This window comes from Carassius auratus, chromosome 18 (assembly GCF_003368295.1).
Source record: "Carassius auratus strain Wakin chromosome 18, ASM336829v1, whole genome shotgun sequence".
In the NCBI taxonomy this organism is placed as follows: Eukaryota; Metazoa; Chordata; class Actinopteri; order Cypriniformes; family Cyprinidae; genus Carassius; species Carassius auratus.
In genome coordinates this window covers 4122421-4140959 of record NC_039260.1, presented here as the reverse complement: position 1 = coordinate 4140959, position 18539 = coordinate 4122421, and the positions used below count along the sequence as shown (strand labels likewise).

Genomic DNA, 18539 nt, shown 5'->3' with positions numbered 1-18539 from the left:
TTTTTAACAAAAGAAAATAGTTTAACAAAACACTGCATTTTGAGGGGTTACTACAGCACACACAAAAACACATCACTCTAAACTCTCCATAAACCCCACCCACAGGAAGTGTGTGTCCCAGAGGGAAGAGAGGTTCAGAAGGGGGCTGTCTCCTCCCACTCTTGCTTGCTCTCTCTCTCTCTCTCTCTCTCTCTCTCTCTCTCTCTCTCTCTCTCTCTTCATCGCTCTTGATCCAAACAGTATCTCTCTTTCTACACATTTACAGAGGAGGACTCATTGTTCTCCTGTGCTTAAGGAGGATTTTACTCTCTCACACTCACCATAAGCAGAAAAGTGCACAGAAAAGTAAAACATCTTGGCTCGGACTTGACTTCTGGATTTTCTTTTAGAGCCTTTTCCTGAAGTTTTCTGATCTGGAAGGAGTTTACAGTCGTTGGAGCATCAACTTTGGAATGTTTGATTGAGGTTTTGGGAATGTTGTAAAAACGTTCTCTCATCTCTGCAGGTGTTCCAATGGAGACAGTTGGAGAATCTGTACTTCAGGGAAAAGAAGTTCTCAGTGGAAGTACATGATCCGAGAAGGTAAATCTATTTTACAGCCTACATGTGTTTACTCACACTCACAGGTCATGAACTGTATAGGCTTACAAACAATCTGTCAATTACACTGACAGTACATGTTATGGGCCCCACTTTAACAACATCTCAGCAGCAGTTTGATCTCATGAAACATTTGAGAGATCTCAGCTGTGTATGTATTGTCCTTTTTTATTCTATGGATTAAAGTGTGAAAATAATTTGAATTACTTAGAAGTCATCTAAGATCTACACATCAGTTATACAAGCTTAGTTTTGTTTAATCTTGAAAAGATATCAGGCTTTGACAGGAAAACCCATTTTAGTGTCCTCTTGTTCCTGAAGAGAAAATTTTTTCATTTTCACTGGTTCGTAGTTACATCTAGTTGTTTTGCATCCACAAGCTAAGCTATCTGTTATTGGATTACATTTTCTGACTTCTTGTGGAGAAGAGGGCAGAAGTATGGCTGGAACAAATGGACAAAAACATGGTCTCCTCGTTTTGTCTGTCTATTTGTAGAGATTGAGATGTTGTTTGAGTTTGATCTCAGTTCTCTCTTTCGTTTTGTCAAAACTTATATTTGTTTCGGATCTTCAGTTTGTGCCGATATTCTCTCTGTCAATATTAGGATGAGTTCAGGGTTTAATCAGGCCCTCATGACATCATCAGTATGTGCCGAGGGCTGGTTAGTCTCTTTAGAAGAGCAGAAGCTGCCAAAAGCAGCAGCACACGCTGCCTCAGACGCTGACAGATAAACCGCCTCATTCACGCTGTTCAAACAACCTCCACGACAGCCCAGAAACGAGGAGAACACTGAGGGAGTTCACAGAAATGCTGGAGGCTGGGGAAATAAGACATGAAAGAGAGCAAAACAGTTTAGGAAGATGAAACAATCTGTTTATTTTGCAGCATGAGGGACTATGATGTATTTTCCTTCTTGTTAAGTTCACTGTCATTCAGGTAAAGTCAATGCAACATACGCACATGTGCTAACATAGTTTTGATAAGAGTCAGAACATGAGGGTCTGCTGTTTATCTTTGTTCTAGTGGAGAGGCCTGGAGGATTTTATAAAGCCCATCACAGGACACACACGTGCGCTGGGTTTGACCACAATGTAATGGTGTGTGTGCTTGTGGGCTGCGCTGTGTGTGGTATGTTAAGCCGATACATTGCAGAGCTGTCGGGAGTATTATGTGCTAACACCAGTTCACATTTCATTTCTCCCACATAAATATATATCATAGTGGTAACTAATAAAATATATGACAATAGAATTTAAATGCACCTTAGGGTGTGTGTGTGTGTGTGTGTGTGTGTGTGTGTGTGAATTTTTATGTATTTTGTATTATCTAAGTATACACAGTTGTTAAAAAATTTGAATGAAGACTGTAGTAATGATGCTGGAAATTCAGCTTTGTCTTCCAAATGAATAAATTACATTTTAAAATGTATAAAATAAGGAAACAGTCACTTTATATCCTAATAACAGTATTCCACAATATTACTGTTTTTACTGTATTTTTGGTCGCATAAATGCAGCCTAGGTGAGCATAAGAGATTTCTTTCAAAAACATCAAACATCTTACTGACCCCGAACTTTTGGATGGTAGAGATTGGAAGATATTTGAAAATTTACAGTGAATCAAAACATTGTATCTAGCACAGTAGATGAGTTTTTGAAATTTGCACAAAATAAAATCTTAAAAGCATCAGTAAGCTTTACCTTAGCATTAGCGTAACTATCCAAGCAACATAACGTGGTCACAGGTCTGTTTATTGGATGTGTTTATGTGTCTTTGGATGTGGTTCCTTCAGTGTAGAGGCAGTAACATTTTTTGACTGTGTATTTATTGAAATGCCAAACACAAAGATGGTGTGCATCTGTTAAAATATAAGTAATACACATTTTGACATCTGTTTCTACACTGACAATGTCATAAAATTCAGTGAATATAAAGTCGTTTTGTGTTTGCTCCAACTGTAGGGCGTCGGTAACGCGGAGGACGTTTGGTCACAGTGGCATCGCTGTGCACACCTGGTACGCCTGTCCCACCCTCATCAAATCCATCTGGGCCATGGCCATCAGCCAACACCAGTTTTACCTGGACCGCAAACAGAGCAAGGTGAGTGTGCGTTTGTTTTTGGATCAGTGTGTGTGTGTTTGGTTGATAGCTGGTTGATTACTACATCGATTTTCCTGTGTTTCTGTGGTCTACCTCTAACTGTCTCACCGTCTAGACAGCTGTCTCTCTGCAATCCTCAGGGCCACATACACTTACACACACACACACACACACACACACACATACACACATAACTGTCTCTGATTTTCCTCAAGATTTGATTTTGTTTCTGTTAGACTTGTTCTTCTCTTGGAAAATTCTGACACACTCGAGACAGCTGGCAAGCAAATTCACTCTCTCTGTCTCTGTCTCTCAGAGTAAGATCCACGCAGCACGCAGTCTGAATGAGATAGCCATAGACCTGACAGAAACAGGAACCCTCAAGACCTCCAAACTGGCCAACATGGGCAGCAAAGGCAAAATCATCAGCGGCAGCAGCGGAAGCCTGCTGTCCTCAGGTCAGAACTCGCACACACAATCACACAAAACAGGTGCGATTACAAGATCACTTTCTTCCTGTTTACAGCTATCATCCAGAAATTACATCCTCACATGAATATAAAGTGTTCATATTTTGAAATTTTTGGAGATTGGAAAATTTGACATTGGAGGAAATTTTTTTTTGCAAAAGTATTGTGTTCCCTGACAAACTTTGCATTCGCTCTCATACTTTTGCGTTCACTGTGCAACAATATTGTGTTGGCCCAAGAAACTTTGCATTCACCCACATTCCCCCGAGAAATTTTGTGCAAAACATTTGCATTCTCATTCTGCATTTGCAACAGTATTGCATTCCCCTAAATTTTTTACATTCACTCGCAAAACATTGTGTTCTCTCACAAAATGATTGTTCTGCAGAAAAACTGCATTCTCTTGCAAATGGTTTCTAATATTTTTTTTGTTATTGTTGGTTAGTTTTCTTGGCAAAGCTATTGTATTTCCCTGGCATACTTTGTTTTTGCTCACAGAGCTTTTGTGAAGAGGATGCAAGAACAATTAAATACATATTTTCCTCCCATTTCCCTTTAAGGGATCTGTAGAAATTTTGCTTTGCATCTGCAACTAGTGTCAATGGTAAGTCGGCAGTGATGTGTGGCTGGTTGTAAAATAACTTAAAACAAAGCCAACAAACTTCAGTCTTGTAGTGTACACTTGGTTTCGAACACTCTGTCCCATTATATGTGTGACTCCAGTGTTCTCATGGTAATGATGATGTCATACACTGGGAGTGTTGGGGTTTGGGCATGTGTGTAAATTTTCTACGAGGTGAGAGTGAGAATAGCTTGTCTTGATGCTGAATTTGGACTCCTGCCGTGGTGTCAGGTATCATGAATTAAATGTCATTGTAGCAGGACTCCTCTGGTGTCAGTCATATGATCTCCCCTTTCATCTGAGCCATGTGTCTTCAGCCTCTTAATCACTGACCACACATGAGAGATTAGATCATAGTGGAGGCTTGGACAGACCCTATATTTTGCAGTTGTTTCCTTTGGTTATACAGCATGAAAATGAACCAGTGTTTGCAAACCATTTTACTTTATTTCTGAATTAATTTGGTTATTCATAGACAGAAATTGTAGAGTAGGACTGTAGAGTTAAGGCTCAGTTATGTCATCTGACAAGGAATGTTGCTTCATAAGGAAAGCAAGGAAGTACTTTAGAAGTGGGGTTTTTCAAAAGCATGCATGAATTGTGCACAATAAGCCAAGGCAAAGCGTTAGGTAAAATAACAAAATCAGTCTTGTCTAGTAGTTAGTGTGCCGACATTTAGCACAACCCAACACCCCCCTTCCCATTCACACACAAAAAAAACTTGCTTTTCAGTCGATAATGTAAGACATTAATTTCATCCACTGGTGCATGTGTGTGTCATTGCACTATAAATGCTTCAGAAATCTCCTGACTTTTTATATGTAGTGTCTGAAAGGGTAGAGAGTTTTCACAGAGACGCTCTGTTCCAATGACAGAATTATTCAGGTTTTGTGTGTCATGCAGTGTGATGCCTTTCTTTGCAGTAGTTTTGCTTCATAGGTTCCCTACAGGACAGTTCTTCCCCTCTGGAGTTCCCATGAACCCCACCCAGCCCTAATGTATGTCTCCATTACTAATTTTCTCTTAACGTCTTTCACTTCACATCCCCATGCAGAATGCTTTCCACTGGGAAGCAAAAATAATGGATTTATTTGGCAACCCAGCAAATCCAAACTTGGCGAAGTGGAAAAGCTCTTGCAGCTAAATTCTCCTGTCACGCATACTCACAGGAACTGGGAGACAAGAATTCCCACTCTGGTTCACTCATATGTTCAGTGTGTTTCTGGAGTATCTACTATTTTATCTTAGTGTGTCCAAGAAAAAATATTTTGTCCGAAATACACTACCATTCAAAGTTTGGAGTCCCTAAGATTTTTATATTTTTGAAAGAAGTTTAACCAAGGCTGCATTTATTTGATCAAAAACACAGTAAAAACAGCAATACTGTAAAATATTATTACAATTTAAAATCACTTTTCAATTTTTTCAAAATGTAATTCATTCCTGTGATGGCAAAGCTGGATTTTCAGCATCATTACTCCCAGTGTGACGTGATCCTTCAGAAATCATTATAAGATGCAGATTTGGTGCTACAGAAACATTTCTTCTTATCGTTAATCTTGAAAACAGACAAGAGTTTAAAAGAGCAACATTTATTGTGTAAAGTTATAAATGTCTTTACTGTCACTTTAGACCAATGAGATGCATCTTTGCTGAATATCAGTATTAATTTCTTAAAAAAATGTATGTATTACAGATCCCAAACTTTTGAACAGCAGTGTATGTCATAATATAGAAGACGGCCAAATGCCATGCCATATAGATTTACAGTGACAGGACAAAGGTTTCAGTACTTCTTCTGCAGCCGTAGACCAAAGACACACAGACACACACACACATAGAAAGCTTGACTGGACACTAGCAACACAGTCAGTGACCCCGGTCATATTCTCTCTCAATTACTGCGACCCTTTACTGATTCCCAGACAGCTGCCTGCCCACACACACTCATTATCCCCTTCCAAACACACCAGATGCATCACATTCCTCTGCAAAGATGCAGGAAGCTTCCGTGATACTACATAGTTTCAGTGTGAGAAAACACACATTCATAGCCTTGAAAATTTAAACCGCAGGAAAACAAATACTGGTTTAATGTCTTTACCATTGTACAGCGATATTAAGGTATCACTCTTATTATGTAATCCTTCCAAATCTTGGCAAAAAATTTTGCTCACTTCCTCGTAAACATCTCAGACACACAACTTTGCCTTATGCTCTGATAAACATGGAGTATCTGCTAAACAATGTTGCCCCATTGGGGCCCTTTGTTCAATTTTGTCCGGAAACACACACACACTTTGCCCCTTTCATAGCACTGAAAGATATGAAGTACACACCCTCTTATTAAGTGAGAAGGTCAGTCTGATTGTTTAAGCTGAAGTCTGGAGCTGCTTGTGCTGATTTGACCTTTAAACATTTCTGATCTTTGACCTTTAGGTCAGACGCACACTTACATATTTGGTAAAATGTGACATATGTCAACCCTAGATTTGATCTTCCCTTTTGTATGTATGTGTGTGTGTTTGTAGGCTCTCAAGAGTCAGACAGCTCCCAGACCGCTAAGAAGGACATGTTGGCAGCTCTGAGGGCCAGACAGGAAGCTCTGGAAGAGACGCTGAGACAGAGAATAGAGGAACTCAAGAGTATTTGCATCAGAGAAGCGGTAAGGATCGAAACAACTTCTCACTTCAGCATAATGGCTCTGTTGGAAAACCCAAGCTTATTTACTGTCTGCAGTCTGCATAGGAAGCTGTTTTGCCAGATAAATGACTATTACATTTTTTTTGTAAAGAATGTTTTAAATCTTACATGGTTTATGCATGTCTTTAAAAAGTATTACATTTAATATGATCAAATATAAGGTTGTACAAAGTCTGTCTTAAATGTAAATATCTTAAATGGTATAACAAAGGCTCTCAAAATATCATTTAAGAAGGCTTAATTTTCTCAATGAAAAAAAACAGGAATCACATTACGCCCTGATGACACTGTTAAACTTCAAAAGTCAAAACACTGCACTGTTGTGCACTCTACATGATTACAGTTTCAAAGCAGTTCACAATCAGTCAATACCACAAGCTGTTAATTCATTGAACATTTCTGGATATTATTGTTATTTTGTGAACAGTAAACTATTATGGGCATTTAATTCAATGTAAACTTTTGTAGCTTATGTCATTCATTATATAGATTTTGCTAGCATTGGCAAAATAGTCTTTTTATTGCCTTTATGTATATATTAGTGCATAAACCAATCTCATTACAGATGTGTATATTGAATAAAACAGTATCTGTTTATGAGTATCTTAAACTTGTACTTGGCTTGTTTTAATGTTAAATATGTGTCAAGCCTGTTTAAGTGAAAAAATCTATAGTACATGACTTATGATTTGAAGTCTTAGAAAGCCACACACTTTTGTTCAGAATAATGCCTTGGGATGCCTAAAGATCATGTTGCAAACAGTCAAGCCTGGATTTGCTGTTCTTAAAGGTGTTGATCTGGACTAGAATCTTAATCTCACACACTCATACACACACAAAAAGATGGATTAAGAGTGTAACATAGTGTGTTGTGTTTCAGGAGCTGACAGGAAAACTTCCGAAAGAGTACCCTCTCGACCCCGGGGAGGAGCCGCCCACCGTCAGACGCAAAATCGGCACTGCCTTCAAACTGGACGAGCAAAAGATCCTGCCCAAAGGAGAGGTCAGTGACAGTTTATAGTGTGATTTATAGTTGGTAGTGTACTAATTTCTGAACCCCTGACCACAGCGAACGCTGCACAATTGTTTCATCATACACTGCCCTCTAAACCACAGTTAGATATCCATGTGTGTGTGCAGGGGTCTATAAATAGCTCCAGTCTGGCATGATCAGAGGAAGTGGCGATAGTGCAGTGTATGCGTTTTGTCAGCAAAAGGAGCTGGGTAACAAAACCCAAAAAAACAAGCTTAGCTGTGTGAATAAAGAAAGTTGATTTATGCAAGGGGTCATAATGTCATCTTTGTCTTTGTATGTGTATTTTTACGTGACTGATGATTGTTGATTTTGGGTGATTTATCGAATGCATTGATAAGAGGCCACAATATCTTAGCTGTCTCAATGTGTGTGTGAGAACTAGACAACTTGGCGCCCATAGTTGTCTTGTTATTCTGACAGTGTGTGTTGGTAATTTCATAAATGATGATAAAAAGGATTATGTGTTTTTCTTACTTTGGTTCAGTTTACTAATTTTTTATATGTCTACATTTTCTAGGAAGAGGAGTTGGAGCGTTTGGAAAGGGAATTTGCCATCCAGACCCAGATAACGGAGGCAGCGCGTCGGTTAGCATCCGATCCTCACATCAGCAGCAAAAAGCTGAAGAAACAGAGGAAGACGTCATATCTGAATGCTCTGAAGAAGCTACAAGACATTGAGAATGGCATCAACGAGCACCGCGTTCGCTCTGGGAAGAAACCCACACAACGTGCCTCTCTAATCATAGAGGGTGAGGAATTCTGTTCGTTGTATTCGTAGATGTTTTCGCAGTGCTCCTGTGAGTTCATTAAGTGTTTCCTCTATAAAGTCTTTCACACTGAGAGCAAGAGTAATCGCACCTCCCCATAGATCTATAAAACTGTGTGAACATATGTGTCTGTGTGTGACCTCTGCTGTGAAAATTCAATTAATGCTCTCGTGTTCACGCTCAGGTTGCGAAGATTTGTTTGACATGTTGGTGTACGTGAGTTTTAGCTTTTAAGTGTCTTTGTCTTTCTTCGGCAGAAGCGAATATCGGCTCGGAGGACAGCTCACTGTCTGACGCCCTGGTGCTGGATGATGGTACGTTTTGTACCATTTTTATGCATAAATAATATTTTTGATCTATATTCTGGTTTCAAATTTAAGCGGAATAAGTTACGAAAAAAAATAGGTCAGGGTTTGATTGTATCCATCTGTAATTAACTGGATTATGAAAAGTGGGTGTCGCAAACAAGAATGAAGCTAGCTTAAACTATTCTTTTGCCAAATAATGTTGCTTACAGATACAAAACAGACATTGGTCTCATTTATATTAAATTATCTGGCCCACTAATATTTTGTATAGAATTTGGTATTTTTTACAATATCTTTGAACTTTAATTATCTAATCAAATAATACTCATGGTGTTTTATGAACTATTTTTTTTTCTTTCCTTTTGATTTCTTTGATTATTATAATTTTTTAATTCCTAAAATGTCCTTTTAAGAGGTGTTTTTTGGTAAAATGTGAGGTTGGATATCATCAAGATGCAATAAACAATTATTTTGCAATTAATTTAGTTTACATATAGTACAATACAGACATTTGTCTCATTAATCATTCATTTTGCAGATTAATATTTTTATTTGCTGAATGTTATTTCTTACAAGAACTTTGAATGTGGCTCATCCAGTCAGATAATACGCATAAAGACTCTTATTTAATTTCCATTAATTAAATTTTCTTAATTTCTATCATTTCTTTGAGCAATTTTGTCCCCAAAAGTAAAAGAAACAAACAAAGTAAAAGAAACATCTTAACATTAAATGATATATGTATCTCATATCCTTTCACTCTTTTCTCCAGATGACCCCCAGATGACAGGAACCCCTACGTTCTCTCCGGCTGCCTCCCCACACAAAGGTCTCCCTCCCCGACCCCCGTCCCACAGCCGACCGCCTCCCCCACAGTCCCTGGAAGGACTCAGACACCTCCATTACCAACGCAGTGACTATGACAAGTCTCCGATCAAACCACGCATGTGGAGCGAAAGCTCGTTAGACGAACCCTATGAGCGGGTGAAGAAACGCTCCTCACACTCCAGGTACAGACCTGTCTAAAAAAATGTTGGCAGGAGTAATGTGGTGCACATGTAAATAAATGAATTGTTTATTCTCTTCTCTTTCTGCAGTAGTCACAGGCGGTTCCCCAGCACAGGCAACTGTGAGGCGGGAGGGAGCAACTCTCTCCAGAACAGCCCTGTGCGCTCCCTCCCTCACTGGAACAGCCAGTCCAGCATGCCCTCCACCCCTGACCTGAAAACACGGAGCTATGTGCACTCGGCCAGGTGCTGGACACACACACACACACTTAAATGACCTCTGCTTTTGACAAGAGAACATCACCTGTAGTTTTATACTATTTACAAAATTTTATTTTTATGTTAAATTAGTTAATTTTTTATATGAATGATTTAGATTTTAACTCGTTCGTATTTTATGTAATAATATAATTAATATGTAAATAATATGTTGTTGTTTTTTTGTTTTTGTTTACAACAACATATATTTAAAATAATAATGAAAACCAAACATAAAATCAACATAAATTCAGAATTCCAAAGAAAAATCATGTAATCTTTCTTCAAAATACACAAGTCGTTTTTTTTTAAGATTTTTTTTATATTTTTGAAAGAAAACACTTATGCTCACCAACGCTGCATTGTTTTCTGTTTTTATTTTTGAAAATGTGATTTATTCCTGTGATGGCATTTTTTATAGCCTTAACTCCAGTCTTCAGTGTTGCATGATCCTTCAGAAATCATTCTAATATGCAGATTTTCTTCTCAGTTATTATCAGTCATTGTAATACATCATTGCTGAATAAAAGTATTAATTTATTATGAATAAAAATATTTGTCAAAATAAAATATTTATATTTTAAAATGTTTGAAAAATCCTCTAAAATTCAGTGTTCGTTTCTTTCTCAGTTTAACTCAGCCATTCCGTGGCCGGAGTTCCAGTTTGGAGTCTCAGGGGAAGCTGCTATCCTTGGATGTGGACACAGAGGCGGGACTTAGCTCTGACCTGTTTCTGTCAGGACCACAGAGGACAGGAAGCAATGGCTCTGTTGTCCCCGACGACTGCTCATCTTGCACCAGTCACTCCAGTTCAGAACATTACTACCCCTCATCCACCTCCAACCCTAACTACTGTACGCTGGCTGAGGACTCACCTTCCAAAGCCCGACAGCGGCAGCGACAACGTCACAAGTCAGCTGGACACCTGGGCACGTCCAGTTCTGGCAGCATGCCCAACCTGGCAGCCCGCAATGGCAGCACCCACGGAGGGGTGTGCGGTAGCCACCAGGGTGTGTACCTCCACAGCCAGAGCCAACCCTCCTCGCAGTATCGCATCAAAGAGTACCCGTTGTACACGGAGGGCAGCAGCCCCAGCGCCGTGGTTGTCCGCAGCCTGGAGAACGACCAGGAGGGGCATTACAGTGTCAAGGCACAGTTCAAGACCTCCAACTCATACACAGCCGGGGGGCTTTATAAAGAGGGGTGGGGCTCCGGGGAGGATGGGGAAGCAGGTAGTGGCAGCGGGAGGTTGACGCCCTCCCGCTCACAGATTGTGAGGACTCCGTCTCTGGGCAGGGAAGGAGGAGGAGGAGGGGGGCGAGCAGTGGTGTCAGAGGAGTTGCGGTGCTGGTACCAGCGCTCATCTGGATCGATTAAGGAGCACAGCCGCGTCACTCACACCAGCTCCAATGCTTCAGATGGCCGTGGAGGACGAATAGCGACACTAGTGAAGGGGTCACCAGGTGAATAGATCAAATATAAATAATGCAAAAAGATATGGATACCTGCAAGACTTCGGTCAGAGTAACATCATAAATTTGATGCAAACATGGTTCCTGATTGTGGCAAATTTTTTTGTTGGTCGGTTGTTTGTTTGGTAGGGCTGGGTATCGATTCAGATGTCCCGATTCGATTCGATTTTGATTCTCAAGCTCTTGATTCGATTCTCTTCTCGATTTTATTACATTCAGTGAATATAGTTTTAATACAAATGCTATTGATATTTAAAAAAAAATAACAGTAAGCATCAGTTTACAAATGGTGAATTAATTAAAAAAAATTAAAGGCCTGTATTCTAAATATATTCTTTTTTTGTGTAGGGTCCTTTTTTAAACAATAATAGGTCCCTATAAAATAAAATCGGATGAAGGCATAAAACATTAATTTAATTTATCCTAATCAAAAGAAAATTAAACCCTTTTAAATTAAATAAATGGTTAAAATTAAAAAAGGAAACAAATGTGAATATTCCTTTAAAAATAAACATTTAGTAATATGTATTAGCAGTAGTAGCACTGAGTCTTATGACTGCTAAATATAGTAATATATTCTGACGTTTCTTAACGTTAAACATTTATTTGGATCGGATGTCCTGAGGAACTTGCAGCTGCTGTGTATGTGATATGACTGTAGTTTCTCAAATGAAACGGTAAAATGCTAATGAAGTAATTCTCAGAGCAGCTGGAGATGATATTCGTGTATTCATATCATCATAGTGAGACAGCAGCAGATGAAAACACCGCAAATGGCATTCACACTTCAGTATGTGTGCAAGTTACGTTTGTAAACAAAACAGCGTGCCATCCACCATTCATTCATTGATTGCGGAAATCATGGCGCCTTATGCATGATATCAAATGCTTCTGAAGATTTATAGTATTCCTATAGCATTTCACCTGAGCATTGCGAATGAAGCGTATGTCTTTGTTTTTGGTTCTCATCAACAGTATCTCTGCCATGATAAGTGCTGAATGAATGACAGGCTTTCCATTGTAACATCGCGCAATGTAAATAAGGGTGACATCTAATTGAGAAGAGTAATGATAAGATTCACGTTAATCAGATCTTGTTTTAAATGTGTGCTGAAATAAATACCGGAATATTTTGATTCGTGGCTTTTGAGAATCGATATCGAATTGACGTCATTTTAAAAAAAATTATAAATCGGGGGACAAAAATTTGCCCGGTTGGTTGGATGTATGGATAGATAGATCTCTGGAGCTCTGGAAAATGACTTTGAGGCTGTGAAAAAAAAAAAGTTAATTTAACATGTTATACTGTCTTGTCTTATTTACACAACGCATGATTTATGAATAATCAACACCCAGGTACACTAGGCTAAAATATGGTGCAAACTGTGTTTCTCACCTCATTTTCACATTCATATTTCATTCACATATGCTGTGTCCTTTAGGTAATGTCTGTACATTTCACTTTACTGTGTATAATTCCTTTCTACTGCAGTGATTAGTGTGTATGACAGAGAGAGTAAGAGTGGTGGAATGAGACTTACTTTATGTGTCAACTTAAGTAGCGGTACATTGCTGTGAGGTGTGTGTGTGTGTGTGTGTGTGTATGGAGGCTGTCAGGGTGGTCTGGTCAGTGTGTGTCGTGGGGATTATCACCTCTCTCTGGGTGGCAGAATCACTCCAAACCTTTTCCAGAAGCTCAAGAGGGTGTTGGCAATAAGCAGTCAGCTTTATCTCCGACACGTTCACCACGTGTATAAGCATATGTGAGTGTAGTTGAGCTGTGTGCATTAGTGTCTTACAGTGGAGTCTGTGTGTGTTTCAGCTGCATCTCCACACAGTCAGAGGAGTGGAACTCCCTGCAGTGAACCTGCAGCTACACCCCCCTGCAGCCCACAACACATACTCAACTGGAAGAGCGGGTGAGACACTCAATCAATTAGAACTTTACTCATTTATATATAGAATCCAAAATTGTTTTCTTGAAATGTAGGTGGTCTAGAAGGTACTAATTATGTCTAATCAGTAGGTAGTTCACAGCAGCACAACATAGTATCTAGTATTCCTGTGGCTTGTTAGATAAAGTACTGCATCTCTGTAGTTTCTTAAATGGATTTACCAGTCAGAATCATGTAATAATACTAAAAAAATGAACAGAAATTCAGTCTAATCCGAAGGAAAAATTATTAGATTTTTGTCTCATAAATAAGTTTGCATTGTAGTCAATGTGAATATATTTGTAGTATGCTTTTAGGCGAGGCTGATATGGTTTTCCTTGCACTAAACTTTGACCATTAATGTTTATATATACTTCATATTTTTATTGTGCTGTTCTTGGTTTCTTCCAAAATTGCACAATTGGCTTGGTTTTCCTGTAGATTGCACAGCTTTGTTTGTCAGTGGGTATTTACTTCAAAGAACAGACATATTTGAGGATGTTGGTCAAAGTTTGGCACTTGGAGCACATTCTCTCGGTTTAAACGTCCACCTAACTGTACCAATGCTTTGTCTGCGTTGTTCACTTTAATAGTGTGTAACAGAACTACTCCAATGTCAGAATTACACAACTCACTCTACATTAACTGATCACGGCTACCCACAAACGCTAACCTCTCTCTCTCTCTCTCTCTCTCTCTCTCTTGCTGTCTCTCTCTCTCTGTGTGTCTCACTAACCCACCTCTGCCTGAATGTATATGTGTGTTTTCTCGGGGCAGTGATACGACTGAAAGTTCTCCTACTGAAGACCGTTCTCCCTCTCACCAAAGCACTGACCAGTAGAGAGGTACACTCTCTCTCTCTCTCTCTCTCTCTCTCTCTCTCAATCTCTATCTCTCTGCATGTTCTGTATCTCACTCCTTCACCTCTCTTACTGTGTCATTTTCTTGTGTTGGAATTTAACTTGTAACTGAATTTGTATTGCAAAATGCAAATTTTAATGTTATTTCATAAAAAATGTACTAGGGAGGACTGAAGCAAAACTTTGTTATGGGCAATATAACCAAACTTTTGTTTTACAAAATATATATATATATATATATATATATATATATATATATATTCATTACATTTATGTAGTCGAAAGCTTATTTATTAAGCTTTCAGATTATGTATAAATCTCAATTTAAAAAAATTTACCCTTATGTAAATATTAAAATATACTTATGAAATGTCAGAAGGTCTGACACTTTCCTCTACTTCTCATCTGCAGATCGCCGTTCTCCGATAGTTGTTTCCTGAGCAGTCCCCTGTGCTCTGAGATAGTGGATGTACAGTGGTACGGGCACGAGAAGGCAAAGCCGGGAACACTCGTCTAAACCGTCATCCCTCATCCCTCTCTCTTTAAAAGAGTGTTCAGAAGGCAGGTCTGACCACAGTCTGGACCGCAACTCATCCGAAACCACCTATGGTTGGAGCCAGTACCACCTCGACCTCTCCCTCTTCTCTGTCTCTCTGTATATCCAGCGGTACAGTTCGTATGAACTATGGGAATACAAGAGTCTAAATGAACTGAACTTGACCTTGTCTGACCCTCCTACTCTGACTTTTGAACTTCGACCCAGTTAGCTGGCAGCCATTTCTTCCGTATGCACAAAGCCTCTGTGTTTAATCCATCGCTGGATCAGTGTGCATAAGAAAGAAGTCTTATGCACGTTGTACTATACGTGAACCCCACTCATGTACACACACATGCTAAAATAGACATTCGACCTCTGCTGTTGTGTGTGTCCCTCTGCACTGATGTCAGAGAGCTGGCGTCGTTCTCTCTCATGCACAAAAAATACATTCCGATGGAATGCTTTGGCATCAACCATCTTTGTAGATCTTTATGTTCTCAGTTCTGTTTAAAAAAAAAAAAAAAAAAAAAACAGTATGTGGCCACAAGCCCCTCCTTCATCCTACAACGCCACTTCTCATTGGACCGGAGTGCATCATAAGCCCTTCCCACTGTTGGTGAACTTTGATACTTTGTGAATAATAATAGAGCATTTTAAAAAGGCAGAAGCCTTTCTTCGGTCGTTCTGGATTAAAAGATGAGCCCTGATATCATATCGCTCAAGATAACATGTCATTCCGAGGAAATTCAAAACATTGTGTGGTCGTTGTGCATAATGTTGATTTGTCATTTTCAATTCATCGATTCTAGTCCATTTTTGCAGAACATTAGCTAACTTAGAAGCCATAGCTGTACAACAAATCTGAAAACATTTAGCTTAGAGGCTTTAGCATGACCTTTGGCTTTGAACGACCGATCTGTGAAGTACTGCAACTCAGGCTGCAACCGGCAACTCGCCACCATGGTGCTCTAAGCCTGAACTGCACATCCCACAATGCCCTGCTGTATGCCCACACTGCATGAATAGTCACAAACCCCTTGTATTGTGTTGTGACATCAGTGAAGTAACGAGACACGCGGAAAACCTTCTCCAAACACTCCTGGCCTTATGGGTTTCCTGTTTTTACCTGTCGGTTTTAAATATTCAGGATTTTACTTAACTGTAACACCATTATGACATTACGTTCATATACATAAAACCATAAAAAGTCAAATGAGCACAACGCAACGTGGCACACCGATACAATATTCAATGAAAATAACGTTACCTCTTCCCTGAGCTGTTAAAAGCTTTCAGGAGAACAGCATTCCAGAATGTGACGCGGTTAAAGCTGGTGCTTCATTTTAAAAGCAACGGGTAAGAAACTACAAGCTCAGATTATACAGGGTGTTTCATGCTTTTATCATGCAGTCAACAAAATCCAAAACCACGTGTGCCCCTCACCTCGATCGTCTGACCGAGGAAACATCAAGCCATAATGCTAAAGACCGCATTTGTTGTACACTGCGAGTTACGAAACGTACGTGAAACAGGTAGCTGAAAGCACACCCTTTGCCGTTACAATTCGAAAGACCTCCAAAAAAAAGTCAACACTTTGTGTTAATGTAAGCAGTCATTACAAATGTGTATTCAAAAGGGTCCAAATCACCAGACGTTAAATCTAAGGTCATCCGATTCATGTTCCAAGAAGGGGCTATAAGTAAACCAGAAGTTTTTATCTGTCCTGAAATTGATTGTTGATTATTTTTGTGCATGCTCAGCACACTGTGTTATGCATCTTGATGTTAAAACTAAAACCCGGTGTAAAAACAGCCCTTCATTTAGAGGTCATTCACACCTCGTACCCTTTTAGGCCAATGTGAGCTCACTCCTTTCGTCTACCTGTACTCTATAACAAAAACATAATTTTTTATATATAAAAAAAAAACAACTAACACATTTATCAACATTTATAGACAGGACTGTGGAAACTGGGTTCTTTTAAGAGAAATCGTAAAAGCATTAGCTTAATGATTTTTAAAAATCAGTATTTGTTTTATTTTGGGGTCTTTAAGCTGGGAAATAGCAACAACATGTTCAGGTGCTACAGGAAGACCAGTTACTACTAGCTGTAGACTTTCCTAACTGTTGTCAATAGTTTTAATACCAGTCGTGCAAAATGAAGGACGTTAGTTACTAAACTGTCTTCTCACTTCATCTTGACAATAGAGCATGTTTCATGAGTTGATTTCCAGACATAACCGGACACAATAAAATGTTGTTGTAGAAAAAATAAAGTGGAATTGTTGGGCGGGTTAAATATAACCAAATTCCACAGTTAATTTATTCTTTTTTTCTATTAAGAATTTGTATAGTAACATTTTTCAAAAACCGTGTTGTTGGCAACTGATTCTGAATTTTCCAGATGAGAAATGTGGTGGTTCTTGAGATTCTGAAATAAATTATTGCTGAATGTTCTCTAAACCAAAGCATGAAATCACTTTATTGCTATTACTCAGATCTCTTGTTTCCCATACGAGTGATTACGCATTGTTAATGTATGTTTATCATTATTCATAATGCAGCATGCCCCTCCAGGTGGATGAAGGTGATCTGCTTCCTCCAGATGTAATTGAAATTCTTCCGCATGTCACCTTGGTGGATTGTGTCCCTGCATGTGTGATGAGATCAGCCGCAGGTGAAGCTGACGATCACACCAGCTGATTGAAATACCAAGTACATGAAACTGAAATTTGATTTGCCAAATCTGAATGCTTCTTAGAAATATGCAAATATATGTCAATGTTGTGTCACAGGAAACATGAATAATTTTAATGTGGTAAAAAGAAAAGAAAATAGATTTGCTTTGATCCTGCATTCAAAGTCACATATATTGGATGTCCTGATTATGACCTAAATTACAAAGTTTATTTTATTTATTTTGATTTATTTGTTTGTCTGACCACATTTACATATTCATGCATATTCACAAAAACTGACATTTGAAAGAATAAAATAATTATATAATGTAATTAATAATAAATATATATATTTTAATATATTTAGAGATAAATAAGTAATGGTTGATCAGTGAAAGCTATTTGTAAATTTTTTAAAACAAATGTTAGATGTTGACGAAAACATTAGCACCCACCACACACGGTTCAACATTTAAAGGATTTAAGAATCACATTGGCATTAAGTAATAATCACCCACTGTATTATTAATGCATGTGATTCATCCATCACTCCAGCTCTAATAACACCTGCTGATGACTTAAGCTTAAAGCATTTTACCGTGATTTCCCAGCGGACGTGTGTGCATTTCTGTTTGTTTATGTGTGAGTCTCCTGCAGCTGTTGAACATTTACTCATTCGTTCCACACCTACTGTCAGAATCTTAGTGTGGAGACTCATGGAAACAGAGAAACCCTTTCTCAAGCATAAATATATCATTTTCCCTTCACAAACGCTCAAATATTTTGTCAGGTGTTACTCCAGGTTTGAGGTCAGTGACATAACACTGGGTCTCAAACAACCCGTCTTAATTTTCATCTGTTCTCCACACACAAATAGTAGAATACCTGTACACAAAGCACACAAGTGACAAGTGACAAGTTTATTCCTTTCGTTAACAATAACTTCCATGGTATGGACTGTTCTCTTGGTGCTCTAATGCCCTTTTTTGGTGCTTCTAAGCTTCCATTGTTCCATTATCCAGATATATTTTTCCATTTTTGCTCCATGGAAGAAAAACAATCATGTTTGGAATGTTATGAGGGTGAGTAAATGATGACAGAACTATTACTTTTAGCTCTGATTGCCGAAAGTAAGTAATTCCCATAAGTCCCTGCTTCCCGTAACTGAAAGGACTCTATACGTTA

The 18539-nt window shown here is 38.8% G+C and overlaps 1 protein-coding gene across 11 annotated transcripts in view; it reads left to right on the top strand.

The window, feature by feature from the left end:
• LOC113118187 (FERM domain-containing protein 4A-like) overlaps positions 1-17139 on the top strand; it is a 133558-nt gene extending 116419 nt beyond the window's left edge. For 7 of the 11 annotated variants that reach the window (XM_026287157.1, XM_026287158.1, XM_026287156.1 and 4 more), the window contains exons 12-23: positions 506-582; positions 2560-2701; positions 3018-3159; positions 6325-6458; positions 7377-7499; positions 8050-8281; positions 8557-8613; positions 9380-9617; positions 9705-9860; positions 10503-11335; positions 13167-13263; positions 14550-17139. In XM_026287157.1, the coding sequence (XP_026142942.1) occupies positions 506-582; positions 2560-2701; positions 3018-3159; positions 6325-6458; positions 7377-7499; positions 8050-8281; positions 8557-8613; positions 9380-9617; positions 9705-9860; positions 10503-11335; positions 13167-13263; positions 14550-14655 (2337 nt within the window). In that variant the 3' untranslated portion in view covers positions 14656-17139. Of the gene's footprint in view, positions 1-505; positions 583-2559; positions 2702-3017; positions 3160-6324; positions 6459-7376; positions 7500-8049; positions 8282-8556; positions 8614-9379; positions 9618-9704; positions 9861-10502; positions 11336-13166; positions 13264-14055; positions 14124-14549 lie in introns of all 11 variants that reach the window. The other 4 variants (XM_026287155.1, XM_026287150.1, XM_026287153.1 and 1 more) reach the window with 3 other exon arrangements.
• Positions 17140-18539: the final 1400 nt, after the last annotated feature.